Here is a 24,165-nt window from a genome sequence, read left to right as displayed (position 1 = left end):
CATTCCGTGGCAACCTGAATATGAAAATCAGTGACATTGTCTGTATCTGTCGGTATGCCGGCAATCTGTACTAAATAAAAATTTTGTCTTCAGCCCGCCAAAAAGTAATTAAATAATACTGAAAAATTAGTGTTTAACGTCCCGTCGACAACGAGGTCATTAGAGACTGAGCGCAAGCTCGAATTACGGAAGGATGGGGAAGGAAATCGGCCGTTTGCTGTCAAAGGAACCATCCCGGCATTCGCCTGAAGCGATTTAGGGAAATCACGGGAAACCTAAATCAGGATGGTCGGACGCGGGTTTGAACCGTCGTCCTTCCAAATGCGAGTCCAGTGTGCCAACCACTGCGCCAGCTCGCTCGCGTTTGTAATCTGTGTTATTGAGAAATATGAAATGTAAAACAAAGACGTACGCATTGTGAGTGCGTCGCCATTTAAATCCGGCGCGTTCGGTGTTTTCCTCGTCTTGCCCCTGCTCACACTCGGACACCACGGCGTCGTCGTCGTCGAGGGAGTGTGCAGCCACGCCATACAGTTGTCCACTCCCGCCAGACCACGGCAAGTGTGCCGTCTTCTTGGCCATCCCTGTGTTAGGCGGTAAAATTCCCATATGCCTTCCGTGTTTGCATTGAAAAGTTCTATTCCTACCTGCTCTTGCTGCTACATTCTGTTTATTGCAGTTAATGATACATTTCGACAGCTGCTGAATGCGAAAGTACGTTATTCAAATTAGTTTCTTGGGCGGGATGGGAACGTCGTCATGTTGTGTACAATTCTGCAGTTGATTTTTATTTGAGCCAGTAAATACAATTTATTTATAAATATTATAATACAGTCCTATTTAAAGCAAACATTATAAATAATAAGGTTAGTGAGCAACACATAGTTTCCAGTAAAATGTGTAAGTCATTTGCTTTGTAGTAAGCGTCGTCATTGGGGATGAGCAGGGGAAAGTATATTACAAATAATGACACTGTTGTGATATCTGCAATTCTAAGGAAGTCTCCAATAAACATTACGAAGTAGCAACAACATTTAGGAATCGGAAGCTCTATTCGTATGTGACTTTGATGCATTATCTACTAATGACACTGTCTTACATACGTTCTGGAACTGGGACGAGATACAGCTTCTAGTCCCACTGTGTGGTAGTGTATAGAGCAGGAAATTGCAGGACAGACGGACTGGGTTGGCTACGTTCGCCGTGGAGCGCCTGTGAGGTAGGAACGCAGTCCGTGAGCTCACGCGAGGTCCCGACGAGGCTGCCCGCGCGCCGCCCACGCACTACAGGGGTCGGGGTCGGGGTCGGGGTCGAGCGGCAGAGCGCCGGCGGTGACGTCACCGGCCGCGGCGCCCCGCCATGCGCCGGCGCACCTGGTTGGCGGAGTCGTCGCCGGCGTCGAGGCGGCCCCAGTCCTCCTTGATCATGTCGGCCGCCTTCTCGGCGATCATGTAGGTGGGCGCGTTGGTGTGCGCGGCGGGGATCACCGGCATGACGGAGGCGTCGACGACGCGCAGCGCCGCGACGCCGCGCACGCGCAGCCGCGGGTCCACGACGGCGTCCTGGTCCGAGCTGGGCCCCATCTTGCAGGTGCCCGACTGGTGGTAGATGGTGAAGGTGAGGTGCCGCGCCGCGCACTCCCAGTACCTGCAGGGCCAGAGGGCGGATCTGTACCACAGCTACCTGGCGTCTTACGTAGGGCCCGTTGTAGGGAATGAACTGCTAAAGAATAAGGACATTCTCGAGACACTGGGGCACCAACATGTTGCGGTAGAATTTCGTTTGTGCTGAAACTAACCCGGAGCCAAACGCAAAACTGTGTGCACGTTGTTGCTCTTACGTTCCTCCCTTTTTAGTCTGTTACTGCTCCAGACGACGTTCACTTAGCAAGACATTTATATCGACTAAATCATTCTATTTATCTGTCCAAATGGCTCTGAGCACTATGGGACTTAACTTGAGGTCATCAGTCCCCTAGAACTTAGAACTACTTAAACCTAAGTAACCTAAGGACATAACACACATCGATGCCCGAGGCAGAATTCGAGCCTGTGACCGTAGCGGTCACGCGGTTCCAGACTGAATATTTATCTGTAATAACTATCTTTGTTCCACAACAGCCTGAGCCAGCTGCTGTGGCCGAGCGGTTCTAGGCGCTTCAGTCTGGAACCGCGCGACCCCTACGGTCGCAGGTTCGAATCCTGCCTCGGGCATGGATGTGTGTGATGTCCTTCGGTTAGTTAGCTTTAAGTAGTTTTTTGGGATTGATGACCTCAAATGTTAAGTCCCGTAGTGCTCAGAGCCATTTGAACCATAACAGCCTGAAAATTCTTTATTCTAATTTCCTTCTACATAGCACGTAATGACATACTTAATTCCAGTAATATCTCTCTATATATGTTTTTAATGCCATCAGCCTCAGATACAATTACATTGCGTTGCTCAGTATATAAGATAAAAAGCTGTTGTCCATGTGAATGAGGAGCGATGTGAGTCGTCTGAGGAAGACTTTATTCCGAGGTATGTAAGTTGAGTTAAAGAAACTAAATGTAGGACCTAGAACAGAAATTTGAAAACAGAGTACAAACCTGATCGCACTCTAGTAAGTGAAATGACATTCCTTCATTGACAAAAAGCTTCAAAATTATCGTCTATGTTTTCCAGTGTTAATGCAACACATGGAATTTAGTGAATTAAGTATTTAACTATGAAATGACTACGAGGATATTTAAGTTCATACAGACATGACCATTTTCAAGCAAATAGTGGGCAAAATATTATCGGATTTACATTCCGGTCCAGTCAGGTGTTTCAACCGCCACGACATTGAGGCCGAGTGACAACCGACCCTTGTGTTGTGACCGCTAGTCATGAGGTCACAGGTGTTTATTCCATTGCCATACAGCGTGCAGTTTTCGCTTCCCGACCGACGTGTCCACTTCAACCTCGCAGTTCCTGGTTTCCATTCCGTAAGGGGCTGCACGCCGCCGCTTTTATTGAAGACTTGCTTCCTTTCTTAGTATCTATAACATTTTTCCTTATAAATTATAAAAAATACTGGTGCTTTCGGTGCTCTTGCATGGTAGACTGATCTGCTCAACGTAATAATGATCCCGTTCACATGGTGTCCTCCATATGTTTGGGGTTCTGAGTCCTGACTCGCTTTTCACAAGCCTCAGGAGTGATCCTTAATGGCTGGCTGAGAACTGGCCTCGAGTCCATACGTCTACATGTTGGTCTGTATCTTCTGTACCGTTATCAGTTACAACCACTCATATCTTAGGTCCTGCAAGTACCAAGAGTGGGGTTAGGCAGTAGTTGCTAATGCAGAAATCACTCAGTTGTCGAAGTTTACGAGGAAATGACCTGTTACCTCTGAGTTGTCGGTCAGTGACACCACAGGTAGGTGGGCCTGTATCTGTCTACTGTCGTGTTCCCCTACCCTAAAGGCTCGGCCAACCAGAGAGCGAGCTACCCGCAAGCGTACGAGCTGTCGCTCGACCAGGACCCGGCAATCCGTTTGTCGACTGTCACTTATTGCGACGGAGTCGCCGCTGTGCAGTAAACACGACTAATAGTTGCGATGACTGCCAACTGTGATTATTATCTGAACTCTCTTCAAGGAAGCGACGAATGTTGTTTTTATTTTCATGTCTCGTGAACAGTTCGAAACGTTATACGAGCTCAATGAAACAAAAGTCGTGACTAATACCAGTTGAGGATCGCTAATCGTCCGTTCAAAAGATATAAATGGAAAATATTAAAACATCCAAGAATTTTATTAGATGATTCTCTAGACTGATACGGTAACAATACTTTGTGCTGTAGTCTCTGTACAGGGATAATTAACATATAAGTCTTGTCTCAAAGTTGTTCTAGGCATATAATTGTAGCAATTGAGGTATATTTCACACAACAATATTAATGTACATATGATCCAACTATTTCAGTGAGTAAGATAGTATTCTGGTTCCTCCATTAAAGCGTCACACGAAAGTCAAAATGACAGATATCGAAAGACGAAAAGCAACTGAAATCGCTTAACCGAGGGCAGACCACTGGACCTGACCAGATGGTAGTGCGACCCTACGTAAAGTATGCTAAAGAATTTCTCCCTCTCGCAGCAGCAGTGTACGGCAGATCGCTACATCCTAGTAATTAGAAAAAAAAAAAAAAACTCGCGTTGTGCCAGTTTTCAAAAAGCGTCGTCGAAACTACAGGCCTATATCTCTGACGTCTGTCTGTTTGTAGAATGTTCTACGCTAGCATGTAATTACATTACTGGAGATTTAAAATATAATATGTGGGAAGCAGTGTGGGTTCGTAAAATAACGATCTTGTGAAACCCAGTTGGCTCTGCTTGTCCACGAGACCCAGCCGATAGATACAGACGTTCAGGTAGACACCCTGTTCGTTGACTTCCATAAGGCGTTCGATACACTTCCGCACTGCCTCCTAATGAACGAAGTACAAGCGTACGGAATATCAAAACGCCTGTGTGATTGGACTGAAGAGTTTCTGGCAAACAAAACACAGCATGTCATTCTCAATGGACAGAAATTTTCAGATGTCAAAATAACTTCAGGCGTTCGCCAACGGACTGTTACAGTACCATAATTCGTAATTTACTGAGTGCAGGCCTACTTAGATGACCTGGCGGTTAATGACGGAAGTTTCATGGGACTCTTCGTGGATGATGCTGTCGCATTTGGAAAAGTCGCAACGCTAGAAAACTGGAGCGAAATGCAGGAATACATGCATAGGTTCGACGCTTGATGTAGGGATTGGTAGTTGAGTTTCAGTATAATTCAATGTAACTTACTGCGCATAAATAGACAGAAATACCCATTACTGTAGGATTACACGATTGCAGAACAATCGATGAAAACAGGCACGTCCATTAAGTATCTAAGAATATGCGTACGGAGCGATTTAAGGGGGAACGACAACATAAAACTAGTCGGAGATAGGGCAGATGCCAGACTGAAATTCATTGGACGAATCCTCAGAAAATGTAGTGCCATCAACAAAGGAGGTGGCGTACAAAACCTTCGTTCGACCAATACTTGAGTATTGGTCGTCAGCCTGGGGTCCGCACCAAATAGAATTGATAAAGGAAATAGAGAAGATCCACAGAAGAAAGAACAGCGAGTTTCGTTAAAGGTTTATTCAGTAAGCTCGAAAGTGTCACGTAAATTATCAACCAACTCAAGAGGAAAAGGCGCTGCAAGACAGCCGTTCTGCGTCGCGGTGTGGTTTACTGTTCCGAGATCGTACAGTCCTAGGTGAGTCAACAGGTGTATTGCTTCTTCGCAGGTGCATCTGGCGAAGAGACCTGCAAGGTCAAATCGGACAGATTCTAGCTCAGACAGATCCTTGTCAACAATCGTTCTTTCCGCGATTCATTCGCGACTACAAGTCGGAGGTGCATTTATTCGCCGCGTGTGGTAGCCGCGCCGTCTGAGGCGCCTTGTCACGGTCCGCGTGGCTCGCCCCGTCGGAGGTTCGAGTCCTCCCTCGGGCATGTGTGCGTGTGTGTGTGTTGTTCTTAGCGTCAGGTAAAGTTACATTAAGTAAGGTGTAAGTCTAGGGAGCGATGATGTCAGCAGTTTGGTCCCACAGTGCTTACCACAAATTTCCAATTTTTGCATTTATATGTAAGTCTATGGAATGAATCAGTACCTCTTTTACTCACACTTGTGACTTTTTTCAAGCACATTTCTGCCTTCCCTGCCACTTTTTTAGAGTTCTGTACCTCAACATGTACAAACGGAACCCTTGTAGGATCGCTCTGTCCGACAGTAAAGAACAAACACTTTTTCTCAGGGACAGGTGGACGCATCAAATTGGAAATTTAAAAACAAATTGGGCTTCTAAGAAAATTCGCTCTATGGATACGGCCATTTATGTCACGAAAAAACTCACTGTTTAAATCTTATAGGGAACTTCCCGTTGAAATTTGGCAAAAGCCAAGGTTTCAAACTACGAGAAAGGAAAGAACTGAAAATTGTCAGTTTGTAATTACGTCAACGGAAGAAATAATTTTTGTCATTTTTTCCGTCTGTGTGTTTGTCAATCCGTCTTTAAAGGCCTATTTTTCTCGTGAACAGGTCAGCGTATCAAATTCAAATTTATGTCACTTATCGAGGTCTACGGTCCCTTGGCGATGGAAAAAAATTTAAGATTCTAAGTCAATTGGCGTAACAAGCTAGCTACGCCACGCTGAGAAGGAAGCCGAAAGGCACGCGCTAAGCTACAGCAGGATGGCTTGAAGTCTGGAACAGGATACGTATTGAATACTATAAAGGAAATACGTAGCTTTGCAATATACTTAGTTAACATATTTTGATACTTCAAAACTCGCCCATCAAAACTCATATGGTACTTCTCGTTGTCTTAGAACCATGAAATTTGGCAAGAAGCAAGAAGGTTTCGTAGTACAAGTAAAGTAAAAAGCTTGAAAATTGTTAAATTGTATCACATAAAAGAAATCTCTTTCCGTCAGAACATATGTTGCATTCATCACTTGTCGAAAGCATAATAAACGAACAACACTGCATGAAAGCGTAAAATGTAAGTTGTAGTCATGTTTTAGGAAGTAAATAAAAACTATTTTATTGACTCGCCTATATCTACTTACATAAACTGAAGTTCGCTGCTCGCTTCTTTTTGTGTGTCTGCGCTAGTCGGAGGAGCTAGTGTAGAGATTCTGATACGGTCTTGGAATTCCCTGGACCGATGTCTTGCCAGTATCTATAAGACAGGCAGAATCGTTGAGATTCTCGAGTCGCAGGACGGGTGAGCTGTATGAAGTCTGCACGGAACCGTCAGTGCGCGTGTGCTGCTGGAACGTGGCTAATTTTTGTTATTTCGGTGTGGCGTGTATTATCGTACAAACATAGATTTGTAAGCAACGAATCGATTGATTATTCGATTTTCTGTTCATTTCTCTCACTGTACTTGCTGCCTTCCTCGGTCGAGAGTGATCTAGCGCGCACGCACACGCCTCCTGTTTGACAGGGACGATGCCACGGTGTAACGTATAACACCACAGAGACCTCGGCCAGTTGTGGGCTATGCCCGTTCAGCCTAACCGCTCACTGTCTGGCAGGATCTGAAGACGGTTTAGTCCTTGTGGAGTGGACTGTAATCCTGCATGGAAACACTTATTCCCTGGAGGATACTAGTGCTCAATAATGACATTGACAGAGTTAACCAAATGCTGCTAAAGTTCTGTGACAATGTGCTCGCGACGCAGGCCGAAGCGCTTGTCCTTGCTGGCTGTCATCACCTGGACGGACAGACGCCCCGCTACTGCGCTCGCCCGCCCTCCGTCACTTACTTGTCGGTGTTGAATCCCAGAGAGGCGCAGGCGGGTATGGGGATGTCGTGCAGCTTGGAGGCGAAGCGCTGCATGGGCCGCGTCTGGGCGATCTCGATGGCCTTGCGGATGCCGGCCACCATGGTGTCGACGTCCTGGCGATGCGCGAAGTAGTTGTGGAAGATGCGCGGCTTGGCCTGCGGGTCCCTGCTGCGCAGCATGACGCGCCCCCGGCTCAGCGGACGCATCAGCATCGGCAGCACCATCCACGTGTGCGCCTGGTCGATGGGCCCGTACACCGCCTCGTACAGCTCGTCCTGCACGCCGAAGCCGCGCCGCAGCGTCGGCTCCGACACGATCGAGCCGCCCTGCAAGGCGAGCCGTAGCGTCCTCAAGTGCGCCAAAGCCAGCTGGCTACCCAGCCTTGTGTCAGGTAGGAACAGAAACCAAGCTGAAACAGCATCTGAGACCAAAGCTGTACTGTGTAGCTACGGTAATAAGCCATGACAACCACCATCCACCTCCTGCCCTATGTGTAGCACACAAGAGAAAAAAAAATTAAATCACCCCAAGGAGATATCATGCTAATACGGTTTAGCACCTCCACTAGCCCTGATAGAGGCCTCATTTCGGGGAGAGAAAAAGAGTCCACCAATTTCTACATCTGTGCGTATCCAGCGGGTGGGACCATTGGTGGCTAGACACCGCAGCAAGTCGGGCAAATTGATTCACGTGTGGTCATCGTCATATCCAAATGCGATACCTGCTTCGTGCCATTGTGTCACGTCTCCACATCGACCTGTATTAGTCCACTGATTCCACACAACCCGCTGACACACACAGAAATCAGTTGCCCCTACCGCGGTCCCTTTATGCAACCCGCAGCGTTGTAGCTGGCCTTCATAAACCACGCGTGAAATTTTCATATACCGTGGCTCGCTACGCGCAAACTACTAGTCCTGCAGAAAAAAATCAGCATAACCTTTTTGTAGGAAGTGTAATGCAGACTGGATACGTCTTCGCTGGAGACCGCGGTCATATATTCATGAAAAACGTACAAAAGTCACCTCCAGCAGCGCATCCACTCCTCACTCAGCCCCCACCAACGAGGATTTCTGGTACGTTATTTGTGGCACTCCCTCCTACCATTATTCCCTACTTTCATTTTTTTTGGTCTATACTGATTAAGCCACTACGCCACCAGCATAGTCGACTACTTTGTTAATATTAATTTAAACGCGCTCTGGTAATGAAAGACAAACGACTTTTGTAAACGTTAAGCTAAAACTAATTGCGTTGACAATTCGATACAAACTTAAGCCTTGCTATCACAAAAGTTTCGTCGTCAGAAGGTTTGACGAATACAACGATGTAATTGTTTATTTCATGCTGTTAAAATTCACAAAATTGTTAGGTAAAATATACACAGACGTCAACTTTACGATTTCAAAGTATTCATCTAAGTCCGTCGCGTAATAAGGCGAGTGAACGAAGAGCCAAAAAAGATCAAATATGGGAAATAATTTATGAAGTAGGTGCTTCATAAGGAAGTTGCTAATCTATGCTTACGCTTCAGGCTATGTGATGCAAAAGAAACTAGGGAAACGGCTAACTACTCTTTGTTTGAAGACCAGCTATTATAATTGCGAATTTCGTAAGGCACAGTTATGACAAAGTCAGAAACTTTAAAGACAACCAACGTATCAAGAGGCGCGGGAAAAGTGAAGAATGCCAACCTTGACATGAAGGAAGAACAGAGAGGAGCAGACGGACGAAAGAACCGGAATCGTGAAATCTTCGAGTTTATAACGTCTATGTTGACAAGCTCTTTAGAAATGAAGATGTGGGAAACTGAACTCTGTGATTCACCAATAGTTGAGGAGTTAAGAAAGGTGATTCTACATCGTTCTCTCTAGGGCTAAAGCTGATTTCATCTGTTGCGGCGCTCAACTGAGACCAGTACCAGTGACGACCAGTGTTTCTGCGGCTGCTACCTTACGGTCTCCGCGCTGTGCAGCAGTCCTGTGCGACTGCACTCTAACGCAGCTCTCCGTTGGACTTGGTGTGCTAATGAATTGTGCCCCTTAGTTTTCATGTTGCGGAACTAGATATTTTCCTTCATATTCCTGGCAAACCAGTAGATTATGTCATGCATAATGCCTTCTACAAGTGGCGTTCCATAATGATTTACACTTCACTTATTGTAGCAGTCGTTAAGAACCTCTATGCCTCGGCAAACACATGCAACTTTCTGAGCGTAGTCTTCGTTAAGCTGCACAAACTTGTGCCCCCGTTATGGTAACTTCTGTACGCTCCTGGAGGTCTGCGAAATGATGGCCACACAGAGATTTCTTCATAGACCAGAATAGGTGGTAATCACAAGGGACAAGTCAAGATTATATGGTGTGTGTGGCAGTACCTGGAACTCTTCGACAGCAACGGCGGCTGTGCTTGTCCGACTCGTATGGTGGCCAGTGTTGTCGTATTGCAAGAACACTCCTTTGACTATAGTCGACATAATCGTCTTGAGAGATTCAGCAACTGTATAAATATTTAAGATAATTCTCTTTTATTGTTCCGTCTCGATTCCGCATTTTTAGTTAGATGACATGTTCCTATCACTGCCGATCACCTTCGGACCCAAGTAGTTGCGTCAGCAACCCGTCTGGACTACTGAGAACAACACATCAGAGAATTATCTTAAACACTCCTTTCGTCCATTTTCGTACCAGAACTGCATGGCGCAACCTCCAAAGTGCCTACACTTAGGAGGCGCTGTTAGTGGTGGTTACTGGTTCTAGCCAGTCCATGGGGAGGATTCCGTCCTCGTCCCAAGAGACTGTGGCCATGCTTTTTTCCACTGAAGACGCTGCACGGAATTTTTTCGGCAGCAGCCTGCCTGTATGTTTCCACCCCACTTATTTGGCCCTGGTCTCCTTCTCACGGTAGTAGAGCCAAGTCTCGTCGCCAGTCACGTGTTTGGACATAAAACCTTCTGGATCCTGGCTCTGCAGAGTGCTTCTGACAAGTTCTCAGGCCGGCTCCAGTTCATAGAAGATGATGCAACGGTTCTCCTGAATATGCCTTTCCACTCTTGAAATCTCGACTGTTATTACTCCACTGACCGTTGGGTGCGGCTATTTTACCAGCCAGCCGCACAGGTGTACACGGTTTCTGGTGACATGCTGCCACAGTGTTTACGACCTCTTTCCACAGAAACCACGACCTCCAGCATTGTCCTTGATGATCACAGTGTGTGTTGCCCCATCACGAAATGACAGCGATCGGGAAAATGGGCTATACTGTGCAGGGAATACGCTTTTAGTGATCATTCTGCCACCTAGGGGTAGAACAAAGTACTACATACTTACAGATGTAATGATGCTTCAGACGCCGAATCATGAACGATGGGAAAAGCAAAGTGTAAATCAATACGGAACGCCCCTCGTGTAAATTAAAAGAAAGGACAGAAGTTCTTGTTGAGGTGTTTAGGAGGAAGGGAGGAAGGAAGGAAGGAAGGAAGGAGAGAGAGAGAGAGAGAGAGAGAGCGCTGTAGAAGAGCAGTTGGCAGTGCGCCGCCACCTGGAAGAGCAGCTCCATGTCGGCGTAGCCGTCAGGGTCCTTCTCGTTGGCGAGGTCGTAGAAGGCGAGCGCCTCGCAGCCGCCGGGCACGGCCATCGGCCCCCGGTGGTAGGCCAGGTAGTCGACGTAGAAGTCGCGGTTCTCCAGGATCGTGTCCGTGCGCAGCGAGACGCTCTCGTTCACCACGAACGTCAGCCCGCCCAGCGCTATGTGGTCCATCAGGTTGTAGCCCACCTGAAACGGCCGACACGCGGGTGAGGACTACTCTGGAAGCTCGCTCTTGAATACTGGATTTACGCCTCAGCTACTAGAATGTCACTGAACGTAGTGAACTACGACTAGAGAAACACCTTCAGTCAGTAAGTCTAATGCCTAATTATAACCTGTTTTTTGTTCAATAATTAATCTGTCATGACTTCTACAAACTTCTGGGCTGCTCGCGATGCGAAGCAGCGGCCGCAGTTTGTAGTGTGACTGCGTTAGCGCCTGCTGCTTCACTCGAGTAGAATGTGTGGTTTGCACAGTCTGTTTGTCTTTTTTTTTTCTTTAACAGAATTTTTATTTTGTTCACAAATTGCAACATCTCGTAAACGTTTCACGCTAATTAAGACCGTAGAGCAATGGTCTTTCCCGATTTCTGACTAAAAAGTGATTCCGGTAGCGTGGTGGTCTAGCGGTTCTAGGCGCGCAGTCCGGAACCGCGCGACCGCTACGGTCGCAGGTTCGAATCCTGCCTCGGGCATGGATGTGTGTGATGTGCTTAGGTTAGTTAGGTTTAAGTAGTTCTAAGTTCTAGGGGACTGATGACCACAGAAGTTAAGTCCCATAGTGCTCAGAGCCATTTTGATTCCGGTAGCTGTAGTCGGAGGTGTTTGTTAATCCTGCCTTTTGAGTTTTTGTGATGATTTTTCCATAGAAACTTTCATCCTCTAGGACACACATCTTTAGGAGTAAAGAACGAATCTTCACAGATTTTGATTTACTTTATTTTAATAATAGTAAATCTAAACATTTTCATAAAAATTTTCATCCTCTTTTTCACCCCCTTAGAGGTCAAACACCGACACACTATTTTTTTTTTTACATCCAACCGAGAGGCCAAGTACCAGTTTGCTGAAATTCAGTTTCAAAAATGCTTCCATAGTAACATATTTGCATGAAAAACTTTCACCTCCTATTTTAACCTCTTCGGGGTTTAATTTCCAAAAAGAATGAAAAGTCTTTTGTCTTAATTTCTAACTGAGAAGTTAATTGCCAATTTTCGTGGATGAAGCTATTAAAATGGTTTAGTACTATATTAATAATAATTTATTTAAAAAAATCTTGCGTACGTGGCCGGCCAGAGTGACCGAGCGCTTCTAGGCGTTACAGTGTGGAACCGCGGTCGCAGGTTCGAATCCTGCCTCGGGCACGGATGTGTGTGATATCCTTAGGTTAGTTAGTTTTAAGTAGTTCTAAGTTCTAGGCGACTTATGACCTCAGAAGTTAGGTGTCATAGTGCTGAGAGCGATTTGAACAACGCATAGGTACTAAAATTCTAAAAATGACGAAACATCTGTTTCTTCATTTCTAATGAACAAACGAGATACCAATTTTTTTGAGTTCTAGCTTCAGATTTGCCTTAATAGCGACTTATGTTGAAAACACATCTCATCCCCTATTTCACGCCTTTAGGGGTGTAATTTGGAAGAATCCCTCTTTGAACGATGCCTACAGTGTAATATCAACATCCTCTCCAAATTTCATGCTTCTCTCCTTAGCTTTTGGGTGGGCAATGATAGGTTAGTCAGTCAGGACATTTTCTTTTACATTTAGGGCGGCAGATTGAAGCTTCCTGGCAGATTAAAACAGTTTGGAAATGGCGGAAGTAAAACTGTCAGGACGGGTCGTGAGTCGTGCTGGGACAGCTCAGTTGGGTGAGCATTTGCACACGAAAGGCAAAGGTCCGAGGTTCGAGTCCTCGACTGGCACGCAGTTTTAATCTGCCAGGAAGTTTCGAAACCGTGCACACTCCGCTGCAGGCTGGAAATTCATTTTGCTGTACTGTGATTGTTGTAATGCTTACGACTGGGAAATTTCGTGCTTCTCCGAGAAGAGTTGGATACTTCGTGTGAATAAGGACAAGTAGTAGTTTCTGCAACTCTTTCCATTTGCATTATTTTGTAAATATAATAATAAATTGTCCCTTCCTCTGCCGCACTCCTTCCACCACTACGCACAACGCCACCGACGCTGGTAGCTGACGCCACAACCACCCTGGCCACTCTAAAATTGCTGTTGTGTTACATGTAGTCTCCTGACACCAGTTGCGACTCCGCTGATATGAACCTCATCTTCCACAAAATATTGTTGTTGTTGCTGTTGTGGTCTCCAGTCCTGAGACTGGTTTGATGCAGCTCTCCATGCTACTCTATCCTGTGCAAGCTTCTTCATCTCCCAGTACCTATCCCTTGATGCCTCAGAACATTTCCTACCAACCGGTCCCTTCTTCTGGTCAAGTTGTGCCACAAACTCCTCTTCTCCCCAACTCTGTTCAATACCTCCTCATTAATTATGTGATCTACCCATCTAATCTTCAGCATTCTTCTGTAGCACCACATTTCGAGACCTTCTATTCTCTCCCTTTCCAAACTATTTATCTTCCATGTTTCACTTCCATACATGGCTACACTCCATACAAATACTTTCAGAAACGACTTCCTGACACTTAAATCTATACTCATGTTAACAAATTTTTCTTCTTCAGAAAGGCTTTCCTTGCCATTGCCAGTCTACATTTTATATCCTCTCTACTTCGACCATCATCAGTTATTTTGCTCCCCAAATAGCAAAACTCCTTTACTACTTTAAGTGTCTCATTTCCTAATCTAATGCCCTCAGCATCATCCCACTTAATTCGACTACATTCCATTATCCTCGTTTTGGTTTTGTTGATGTTCATGTCATAGCCTCCTTTCAATACACTGTCCATTCCGTTCAACTGCTCTTCCAAGTCCTTTGCTGTCTCTGACAGAATTACAATGTCATCGGCGGAACTCAAAGTTTTTATTTCTTCTCCATGGATTTTAATTCCTACTCCAAATTTTTCTTTTGTTTCCTTTACTGCTTGCTCAATGTACAGATTGAATAACATCGGGGATAGGCTACAACCCTGTCTGACTCCCTTCCCAACCACTGCTTCCCTTTCCTGTCCATCGACTCTTATAACTGCCATCTGCTTTCTGTACAAATTGTAAATAGGCTTTCGCTCCCTGTATTTTACCCCTGCCATCTTCAGAATTTGAAAGAGAGTATTCCAGTTAACGTTGTCAAAGGCTTTCTGTAAGTCTACAAATGCTAGAAACGTAGGTTTGCCTTTCCTTAATCTTTCTTCTAAGATAAGTCGTAGGGTCAGTATTGCCTCACGTGTTCCAACATTTCTACGGAATCCAAACTGATCTTCCCCGAGGTCGGCTTCTACCAGTTTTTCCATTCGTCTTGATTTGACAGTAGAGAACAACCAATAAATTAGATATACCATGTAACGTTTCACTGCTGGCCAGGCCATACCATCTTCATCTTGGCCGTTATGTTCACAAGGACCAGCTCGTCGCATGTAATGGTTTGAATGGGTGCAGATTTGTCCAACCTGGGCCTGGTCGTAGTCAGTAACCTCTAGTATGGCACAGGGGTAGTAACTTTCCCAGAAGGACAGCTGTTTTCCAGCGCATGTTGTAAATACACTTCCGACATATTCCGGTAGAAAGCAGCACCTTCCATAGGAGAGCTTTCAGTGCCAGCAGGGAGTAAGCGATGAAAATGGCTGCGTTGTGCTTCAGAAGCTGGCTCCCTGAAAGGCCTGAATGTCGAAATTCTTTCGTGGAGCTTAGCAGAGGGCTCGCAGTTCTGGTGTGTCGTCCGGGGCAGCGCTGACGTTTTATATAGCATTTAAATCGAGTGTTACAGTCCTTTGTAATCGACACAGTTATTTTTCCAATACGGAAAGTTTAATGTAATTCTGTTCACTCGTGTTCCAGTTAACTAGAAGAGTGTTGCAGTGTAGTCACTGCCCTCGTGCGCGGTAAGGAGTTATCTGACCCGAGATGGGGAGCCACTATGTAGGTGAAAGTGCCGATTAAAAGAGAGAAGACAGACGGGTCCCCCTGGGGACCTGGGGACCTTTCGGGTTCTCGACGCGCCCGCCGCCCGCCGCCCGCGCCGCTCACCTTGAGGTCCTGCAGCACGGGGATGCCCATCTCCTGGAGGTGGTCGCGCGGCCCCACGCCGGACAGCATCAGCAGCTGCGGGCTGTTGATGGCGCCGGCGGACAGCACCACCTCGCGCGTGGCGCGCGCGTAGTGCCGCCGGCCGTCGCGCACGTACTCGACGCCGCGCGCGCGCAGCGTCTGCGGGTCGACGTCCACCCTGGTGACCAGCGAGCGCTTGCGCACGTGCAGGTTGCGCCGCTGCCGCGCCGGGTGCAGGAAGGCGCGCGACGCCGACCACCGCGTGCCGTTGCGCAGCGTGTCTGCGAAGCGAAGCGCGCCGCGTTAGTCTCGTGGGCCGGTTTACCCGTCCCGGAAAGGTGAGGACCGTCGGGCCCCCCTCCCACCTCCGACGAGGATTCCGCATATTAGGTCGGTCCGTAAGTTCGTAGCGGGTTTTTTGTTTTTCATGTTGGTACTCCAGTCGCTAGGGGTTTACTTACCGGTTGTCGTTTTTATTTGTATTGCACTGTTGCACCCCGAGTTTACGTATTGTCAATTTGTCATTTGGAGATAGTGAGTTGAGCTGTGGAGAACAGAAAATGGAGTCCCAAGTGGAGAAATCTGAACATTTTCGATATATTCTTCTGTTTGGGTTCAGTAGAAGGGTAACAGCTTCAGAGGCAGCCGGAAGCATTTGCGCCCTTACGGTGATAATGCAGTTTGACAGAGCACGGTAAGAAAATGGTTTTCACGTTTTAAGGAGGATCGTTTCGACGTTACTGATTTTCCACATTCAGGAAGACCTTCAGCGTTTGATGCAGACGGTTGAGACGCATTAATCCACAATGATCCACGTCAGTATTCAGAAACTGGCGAATGTGTTGAACTGTGATCATTCTACCACCGTGTGACATTTGCGTGCAAGGGGAAGGTTCAAAAATCGGAGGGGTGTGGATACCTCACGCTCTAACCCAGAATCACAGAAATCGGCGGTTCGCCATATCTGCACCACTGCTTGCTCGCATCGGTTAGCTGGTGAACAACACCGGCCGTTCCTACCGTGCATTGATACGGGTCACGAGAAATTCTCTCTCCATCCTAACGTAAGGAAACGAAGGGAATGATTGAGCCCAGACAAAGCAGCAACTTCCCGTACAAGGATCTGCGCTCATACACCAAAGATAATGATTACCATCTGATGAAACAGCGACGGCGTGAAATAACCGCAGAAATCAATGCGGGACGTACGACTAACGTATCCGTTTGGGCAGCGCGGCAAAATTTGGTGTTAATGTGCTATGACAGCAGACGACCGACGCGAGTGACTTTGCTAACAGTCAGACATCTCTGACAGCGCCTCTCCTGGGTTCGTCACCATTTCTGGTTTCCCTAGACTACTGGAAAACCGTGGCCTGCTCAGATGAGTCCCGATTTCAGTTGGTAAGAGTCGATGGTGTGGCACTAATTGACTGATTGCCTCCCGGGGGTGTAACCATCACAGCTGACATTTACTGTCAACAACTGACACGTCTTTCAGGGACAGCCCAAGACAACGACCGGAAAACTGACAAAAGCACTGTGCACGAGTTCGTTTGGGAAGTGGGAAGTCATTCCGCACCCACTTTTTTCACCTGATCTGACGCCCTCAGATGTTCACCTTTTCCACACCCTATCGAACTGCCTTCAAGGAAGTTCCTTTCCCGAAGAAAATACAGTCGCGGAATGGAAAAGTTACCCCAGAGTTGGCAGACTTTCGTTTATAGTGAAGGAGAATATATTATTGAAGACTAAAGTCCCTGCTGTATGTGTTGTCTCTATTAAACGTATGGAAAAACGCTACGAACTTACGCACCAACCCAGTATTTAACGTCGTAGTCACGTGATGACACAGATATAAAAAGACTTAAATTTAATATGCGGCACAATAAAGTAGCTACAACGTGAAGAGTGGAAGAAAATTATGTTAACATCTTTAACTTCCGTTCCCCTGCCGTCCTCAGCTGCGTGTAATATTATGTTGATAATTATTACTGCGGATGCCTCTTATTACAACGGAATAAAACGAAGTTTTCGTGCCATATGCGTTCCGTCTTTATTTTTTACATCTACAGTAGCCTGAAATACTGGGTATTTTAAAAACAGGTATCACGTATTACTACAGAAGGTAGTATTGGTCAAAACTACACGAAAGGTTCCTGAAATTTTGCACCCGGAAACCAATAGCTGTGCATACATTTGCCGTTGAAGATCCACAGTTCACAGCATGCATTTATTGTATGGTTGATGCAGGATTCAAGAGAGATATCGTAATTAATTCCGTCAACACACACGTGTCGGTAGATGAAAGAGCTCGAGAAATCGTGGAGACCATCACCATGATCGCGCCAGTGTCTGTGGTACGGCCCAAAAACCGCGCGGCCACACCAAAGACGGCGACGTACATCGATACTACAGACATTATCAATGTATCGGTGCAGTCTGCAACGACGAATGGGAGACACTTCTGAAGACACAACATTCTTTCACCACCACAGCGGCATCGCACGGAGGTCTATATAGAGCCGAGCATGGAGTCGCGCCATTCGATTCATTACCTCCAATGAACCAGTCAGCATAATCCACTTAGGGCGCCAAAACTAATCAAGCCTCAGATGCCACTGTACTTTTGTATCAGTTGAACTTCACACTTCAAGAGAAGAGTTTGTAATTGTGTGTATCAAGTGATGCTTTACTGTTGAAAGACAGCTGTAAATTCAACACACTCCTGTGGCAATGGATTTTATAAAATTATGTAAATCTTTTTATCATTGTCGTAATCAAGTCAACTGATCTCTCATGTGTTGTAGTTTCGATCACCCATCTTCCACAGCAATCAAAGGAGCCACAGTTATGACCGTATGATTGTAGTTTGGTAAGGTCGTAACGGTATTAATGTTAGGGCAGGAATCGTCGGTGACCCACTCTTAGGGTGGGTAATCCGCGTTACCAAGCAGATTACCAGTCGCTGTATATCACAGATTTCTGCGCGATGAGTTACGAAAATGTTACACTCGCAGAAAGACGACTACTTGGTTTACGCCTGACCGGTCATCACCCCGTGTTCTACGGCCCGTGCGACAGTAGCTCACCACCATGTGTCTTGGGCGATGGACTGGTCGAGGAGGTTCAGCAGCTCGACTTCTCCGTTCACCGGGCTTGAATCCATTTGTTTTCTGCATATGGGACATTTAAAGGTATCAGTGCATGCCCCACCCATCGAGAAGGAGCAGACGAAACAGGAACATGTGACCAACGCACGCGAATCAATTCGATTGAAGCCACTTATATTTGAAAATGTGCGCGATTCACGGCGAATAAGGGCTGAGGAATGCATGGGGATGCGCTTGTAACCACATCTTACACTGCACATAGTGTCTACCTCTACGCAACGGACAGATGGGAATAAGAGAACACATTTACCCATATCTCAACTGTTATTGGTTTCTGGACATACTACAGGAACTTTTGTTGTACGTTTGACCAATACTGACACCTGTGGGAATATGTGATGTTTCATTGAAACACCTTCTATATACATATATATGTTTATACAATTCATTCTACGTACTGGACATTATACATTGAGGATATAAACAGTTTTTGCACTTCCTGTTTTCTATGACGTGATAATACACCTGAAATTTCTACTTACAAATTGTGTAGCTCCTGCTAGAAATGTGTTCTTCTTCCAGTTTCACAGGTGGTGTTCCTCTGCTTACAACCTTGCGAAATTTCGTTTACACAGCACTAGAAATTTAAGGCACATTTACTTGACGTTACGTTTCGGATGCTGTTGCCCACTGTTAAATTTTATTTGCAACTCTCAATTATATGTTGAAGATATGTCTCTATAATAAGCAAAAAATAAATATAACATAAAAGAACCAATTTATACACCTAGTCATAGTAAAGCGACTATACACACACACACACACACACACACACACACACACACACACACACACAGAGAGAGAGTGATTTGAATTGTCACAAACTTACCATCGAGAGTTGCCAATACGAAATTTCGAATAGCAGTAGACAGAACAACAGCAGTAAAATCGAAAAAAAAACCACATGTAGAGCAGGATCAACGAAATTTGTAAGCAGAAAGTATTACTACGTCGTAAAAAACAAAAATGAACTGTCAGAAACTGAATGTTTAATGTCCAATATATAAACTAATATTATAAAAATAAGTATGTACGTATTTTAGGTCAATGAAGATGGCTTCCAAGTAATGAAGGTGGAACGCTTATGTCACGAAATATTGGTTTTATTCAGTTTTTACTAGATGGATATATAAATATCAAGCTTATATTATCTCATGAAAAGTACAAAAAGTGGAAGCAGGCCATAGGCAGCAATGGATGTGTGAGAATGGATGAAAGCGTGGGGAGGCGGAGAGAGAGAGAGAGAGAGAGAGAGAGAGAGAGAGAGAGAGAGAGAGAGAGAGAGGGAGGGGGAGGGAGGGAGAGAGACCAACGTTGTGGGTGATGGATACACAAGTAACGATGGGAGTAAGAAAATGGCGTGGCTGATTGAGCAACGAATTTTGTTTACTTTTTGACAGGCAGGAAACTGGCTTTACGTGCTATTTTTGTAGGGAAACGCTTTGAGGTTGGCAAAAGAAAGTGCTTCAAAAGTTCTCTTAAATGCAACAGCGCACAGAACAGTGCTCGGAGTGGAGTTTTTATTGCCTCTGACAGAAGTATCAGAGTAATAGTTTTCGAATGCTTTTGTTTTATGGATGGTCACTGCTAAAATACTAGATAACTGTGACTTTGTGTTGTTGCTATTATGATGACGGTTGTACGTTCTGCTATTTAAGTTACGAATAGTAAATCCATTTCCGTTGTGGACGTCATATTTGGTGTTGCAGAAAGTTCTTGTGGTCTGTTTTCTCTCTGTCGTTTCGTGTCTTTTCTATGTCCACCTGGTACCGCAGGCAGTAGGTGCTCCTACTCTGTCTAACAGCTTACTATAGAACTTTGCAGTGCATCGAAACTTGGTGTCGGACCGCGACTGGGCCCTCTTTCACGGACAATGCGCTAATCGGCTGAGCTATCCAGCCACGACTCGCCACTCGCCCTCACGGACCGAACTGCAACGCAATGTGAAAGATTATTTCTGGAAACAACGGCTTCTGTACAGTGAAGCCGTTTCTTGGGAAAGAGGCAAGATGGCAGCGTTGAAGCTTTGAGGGAGAGTAGTGAGCTGTAACTGAGTAGCTGAGGCAGTAAGGGCGTTAGCTCAGTCTTTACGAGGACTGTCTGCGAAAGACAGGCGTCTGTGTTCCACTTCCGGTTCACCGTATAATATTAATATCAGGAAGACTGAAAACTGCACACACTCCAGGGGACAGCGAAACATCCATTCGGGATTAAATTATGTTTAATGTTTGATCTTGCGGAGCGGAATGTTGGTGGTGACCATCTCGTAGTGAGAGATTTGAAGGTAATTTGTTCTATAAAAATAGAGCTATAGGGTTCTCAAAGTACGAGGGCTATCCACAAAGTACATTTCGTTTTGGAATTAAAAATAAATAAAGTATTGGAAATTTTTTTTATTATATACAGATGAAAGCCACAGTTAAATACTACTTTTCTACATAGTTGCCATTTAAATTAAGGCACTTATCGTAGGGATGGAGGAGCTTGGAAATTCCTTCGTCGTAAAATTTGGCCTTCAACCACGTGGTTACCTCTTCTTTTGCGACAGAAAAGATGTGATTTTTGTGGATTTCCTGGAAAGAGGCAGTACAATAAACTCTGAAAGGTATTGCCAAACTCTGCACAACGTCAGAAGAGCAATACAAAACAAGCGCAGGGCAAAGTTGGGCTCAAAGATCTTGCCGATTCACGACAACGCCCGGGCCCACACGGCAAATGTCACTCGTGAAGTTCTCGAATCTTTTAAGTGGGAGTTGTTTCCTCATGCGCCGTACAGTCCCGACCTGGCACCGAGCGACTTCCACTTATTCCCAGCAATGAAGAAGTGGTTGGCGATGCAGCGTTTCGATGACGACGCACAGCTTCAAGAAGAGGTAACCACGTGGTTGAAGGCGCAGGCGGCCGAATTTTACGAGGAAGGAATTTCCAAGCTCGTCCATCGCTACGATAAGTGCCTTAGTTTAAATGGCAACTATGTAGAAAAGTAGTATTTAAGTGTGGCTTTCATCTGTATATAAAAAAAAAATTTCCAATACTTTATTTATTTTTAATTCCAAAACGTAATGTACTTTGTGGATAGCCCTCGTAGCAACCGCTACGAGCGATCACGTGGCTTTCGGAATACATATGTCGATACACACGGATGTACAACTGGGAGTTGTTTGTTAGTGAAAATGAGATTTCAGCACGAACTGCTGGAGCGAGCGGCCTCGTAGCGCTGAGGAAGGCGGCGTGCGGGCGGCGGCACTCACTCTGCAGGTAGGAGAAGCCAGTCTGCGTAGCGCCGTTGTAGTCGACGATGGGCATGCCCATGTCGTGGGCCGCCTCGACGAAGGCCTGCGCCAGCGGGGAGCGGTAGGGCGCGTAGCTGACGGTGAGCGGGCCGCCCGTGCGGTGGTGCTTGGTGTCGCGCGCCAGCTCCGGGATCGACATGTCCTCCGACTTCAGGAAGTACCTGCAACGCGCCGTCCCATCCTGTGCAAGTTGCTTTCACTTTGTGCTCCGAAGGTGGACCCTCAGCCAAGTCCATTTCACACCGATTGTAATTTCTCTCTCAGAGAAAATACCGTAAATCATCCTCACTATGAAGCAGCATAATACGTGCACTGAGGTGACAAAAGTCGTGGGGCACCGACATGCACGTACACAGGTGGCGTACACAACGTATAAAAGGGCAGTGCATAGGCGGAGCTGTCATTTTACTCACAAGGGAACCTCCCCATCGCACCCCCCTCAGATTTAGTTACGAGTTGGCACAGTGGATAGGCCTTGAAAAACTGAACACAGGTCAATCGAGAAAACAGGAAGAAGTTGTGTGGAACTATGAAAAAATAAGCAAAATATACAGACTGAGTAGTCTATGTGCAAGATAGGCAACATTTAGGATAAAGTGAGCTCAGATGCGCCGTGGTCCTGTGGTTAGCGTGAGCATTTGCGGAGCAAGAGGTCCTTGGTTCAATTCTTCCCTCTAGTGAAAAGTTTAATTTTTTATTTTCAGACAATTATCAAAGTTCAGGCGCTCACATATAATCAACTTCGCTTTCCAAAATTCCAGGACATATTCAGATTTGCTTGGACATATGCACGATTTGACGGAAAAATTTGAAAACGTTACAAACATATGTTTTGACAGAGCACAGGGAAAACTGCGACTGTGAAACTGTTGCATTCATTTGTTGCATTTTATGTGACAAACTCTTATGTTTTCATCACTTTTTTGGGAGTTGTTATCACATCCACAAGAAAACCTAAATCGGGCAAGGTAGAAGAATCTTTTTAGCCATCCGCCAAGTGTACAAGTTAGGTTGGTCGACAACATATCTGACGCACATGCCGTTACCAGTGTCCTATAGAATATATCAGACGTGTTTTCCTGTGGAGGAATCGGTTCAGCTATGACCTTGCGAACAAATGTTTTCGGTTCCCATTGGAGAGGCACGTCCTTGCGTCTACTAATCGCACGGTTTTGCGGTGCGGTCGCAAAACACAGACACTAAACTTATTACAGTGAACAGAGACGTCAATGAACGAACGGACAGATCATAACTTTGGGAAAATAAAGAAATTAAAACTTTTCACTCGAGGGAAGACTTGAACCAAGGACCTCTCGTTCCGCAGCTGCCACGCTAACAACGGGACCACGGCGCTCGGGAACTTATACTATCCTTGATGGTGCCTATCTTACGCATGGACTACTCAGTTTGTATATTTTACTTATTTTTCTTAGTTCCACACAACTTCTTCCTGTTTGCTCGATTGATCGGTGTTCAGCCGGCCGCGGTGGTCTCGCGGTTCTAGGCGCGCAGTCCGGAACCGTGCGACTGCTACGGTCGCAGGTTCGAATCCTGCCTCGGGCATGGATGTGTGTGATGTCCTTAGGTTAGTTAGGTTTAAGTAGTTCTAAGTTCTAGGGGACTGATGACCACAGCAGTTGAGTCCCATAGTGCTCAGAGCCATCTGTGTTCAGTTTTTCAAGGCCTATCCACTGTGCCAACTTATAAATAAATCTGAGGGGGGTGCGGTGGGGAGGTTCCCTTGTCAGGTGATTCGTGTGGAAAGGTTTCCGACGTGATTATGGCCGCACGACGCAAATTAACACAATTTGAACACTAAACGGTAGTTGCAGCTAGGCACGTGGCACATTCCATTTCGGAAATCGTTAGTGAATTCAGTGTTCGTAGACCCACAGTTCAAAATGGTTCAAATGGCTCTGAGCGCTATGGGACTTAACTTCTAAGGTCATCAGTCCCTTAGAACTACTTAAACCTAACTAACCTAAGGACGTCACACACACCCATGCCCCCAGGCAGGATCCCCACCTGCGACCGTAGCGGTCGCGCGGTTCCAGACTGTAGCGCCTAGAACCGCTCGGCCATCCCGGCCGGCTTCTGGTTTGCCTAGACTACCGGAAAACCCTGGCCTGCTCATATGAGTCCCGATTTCAGTTGGTAAGAGTCTATGGTAGTGTTAGAGTATGGCGCAGATCCCATGGACCCAAGTTGTCAACGAGGTACTCTGCAATGTGGTGGTGGTGGTTCCTTAATGGTTTCAGCTGTGTTTACGTGCAATGGACTGGATCTTCTGGTCCAACGAAACCGATCATAGACAGGAAATAGTTATGTTCACCTGCCTGGAGAACTTCTGCAGCCATTCGTGGACTTCATGTTCTCAAGAAAGGATGGAATTTTTATGGATGGCAGTGCGCCATGTCAGAACATCCTGGACAATTCGAGCAAATGATCTGACCACCCCTATCGCCCAACATCAATTCCATCGAATATTTATGGGACATAATGGAGAGGTAAATTCGTGCACAAAATCCTGCACCGGCAACACTTTCTGCATTACGGACAGCTCTAGAGGTACC

At 46.0% G+C, this 24,165-nt stretch overlaps 1 protein-coding gene across 2 annotated transcripts in view; it reads right to left on the bottom strand.

Annotated features, from left to right (window-relative positions):
• Positions 1 to 1,033: 1,033 nt before the first annotated feature.
• The window catches only part of LOC126204445 (glucose dehydrogenase [FAD, quinone]), a 108,922-nt gene continuing 85,790 nt past the window's right edge, over positions 1,034 to 24,165 (bottom strand). For both annotated transcript variants that reach the window (XM_049938833.1, XM_049938832.1), the window contains exons 4-8: positions 21,551 to 21,753; positions 15,109 to 15,410; positions 10,904 to 11,137; positions 7,343 to 7,689; positions 1,034 to 1,647 (exon numbers count right to left, since the gene is read on the bottom strand). In XM_049938833.1, the coding sequence (XP_049794790.1) occupies positions 1,338 to 1,647; positions 7,343 to 7,689; positions 10,904 to 11,137; positions 15,109 to 15,410; positions 21,551 to 21,753 (1,396 nt within the window). In that variant the 3' untranslated portion in view covers positions 1,034 to 1,337. The remainder of the gene's footprint in view (positions 1,648 to 7,342; positions 7,690 to 10,903; positions 11,138 to 15,108; positions 15,411 to 21,550; positions 21,754 to 24,165) is intronic.

Source organism: Schistocerca nitens, chromosome 9 (assembly GCF_023898315.1).
Source record: "Schistocerca nitens isolate TAMUIC-IGC-003100 chromosome 9, iqSchNite1.1, whole genome shotgun sequence".
NCBI classification, from domain to species: domain Eukaryota; kingdom Metazoa; phylum Arthropoda; class Insecta; order Orthoptera; family Acrididae; genus Schistocerca; species Schistocerca nitens.
The sequence above is the reverse complement of the archived record's forward strand: the minus strand, read 5'-3'. Positions and strand labels throughout refer to the sequence as shown.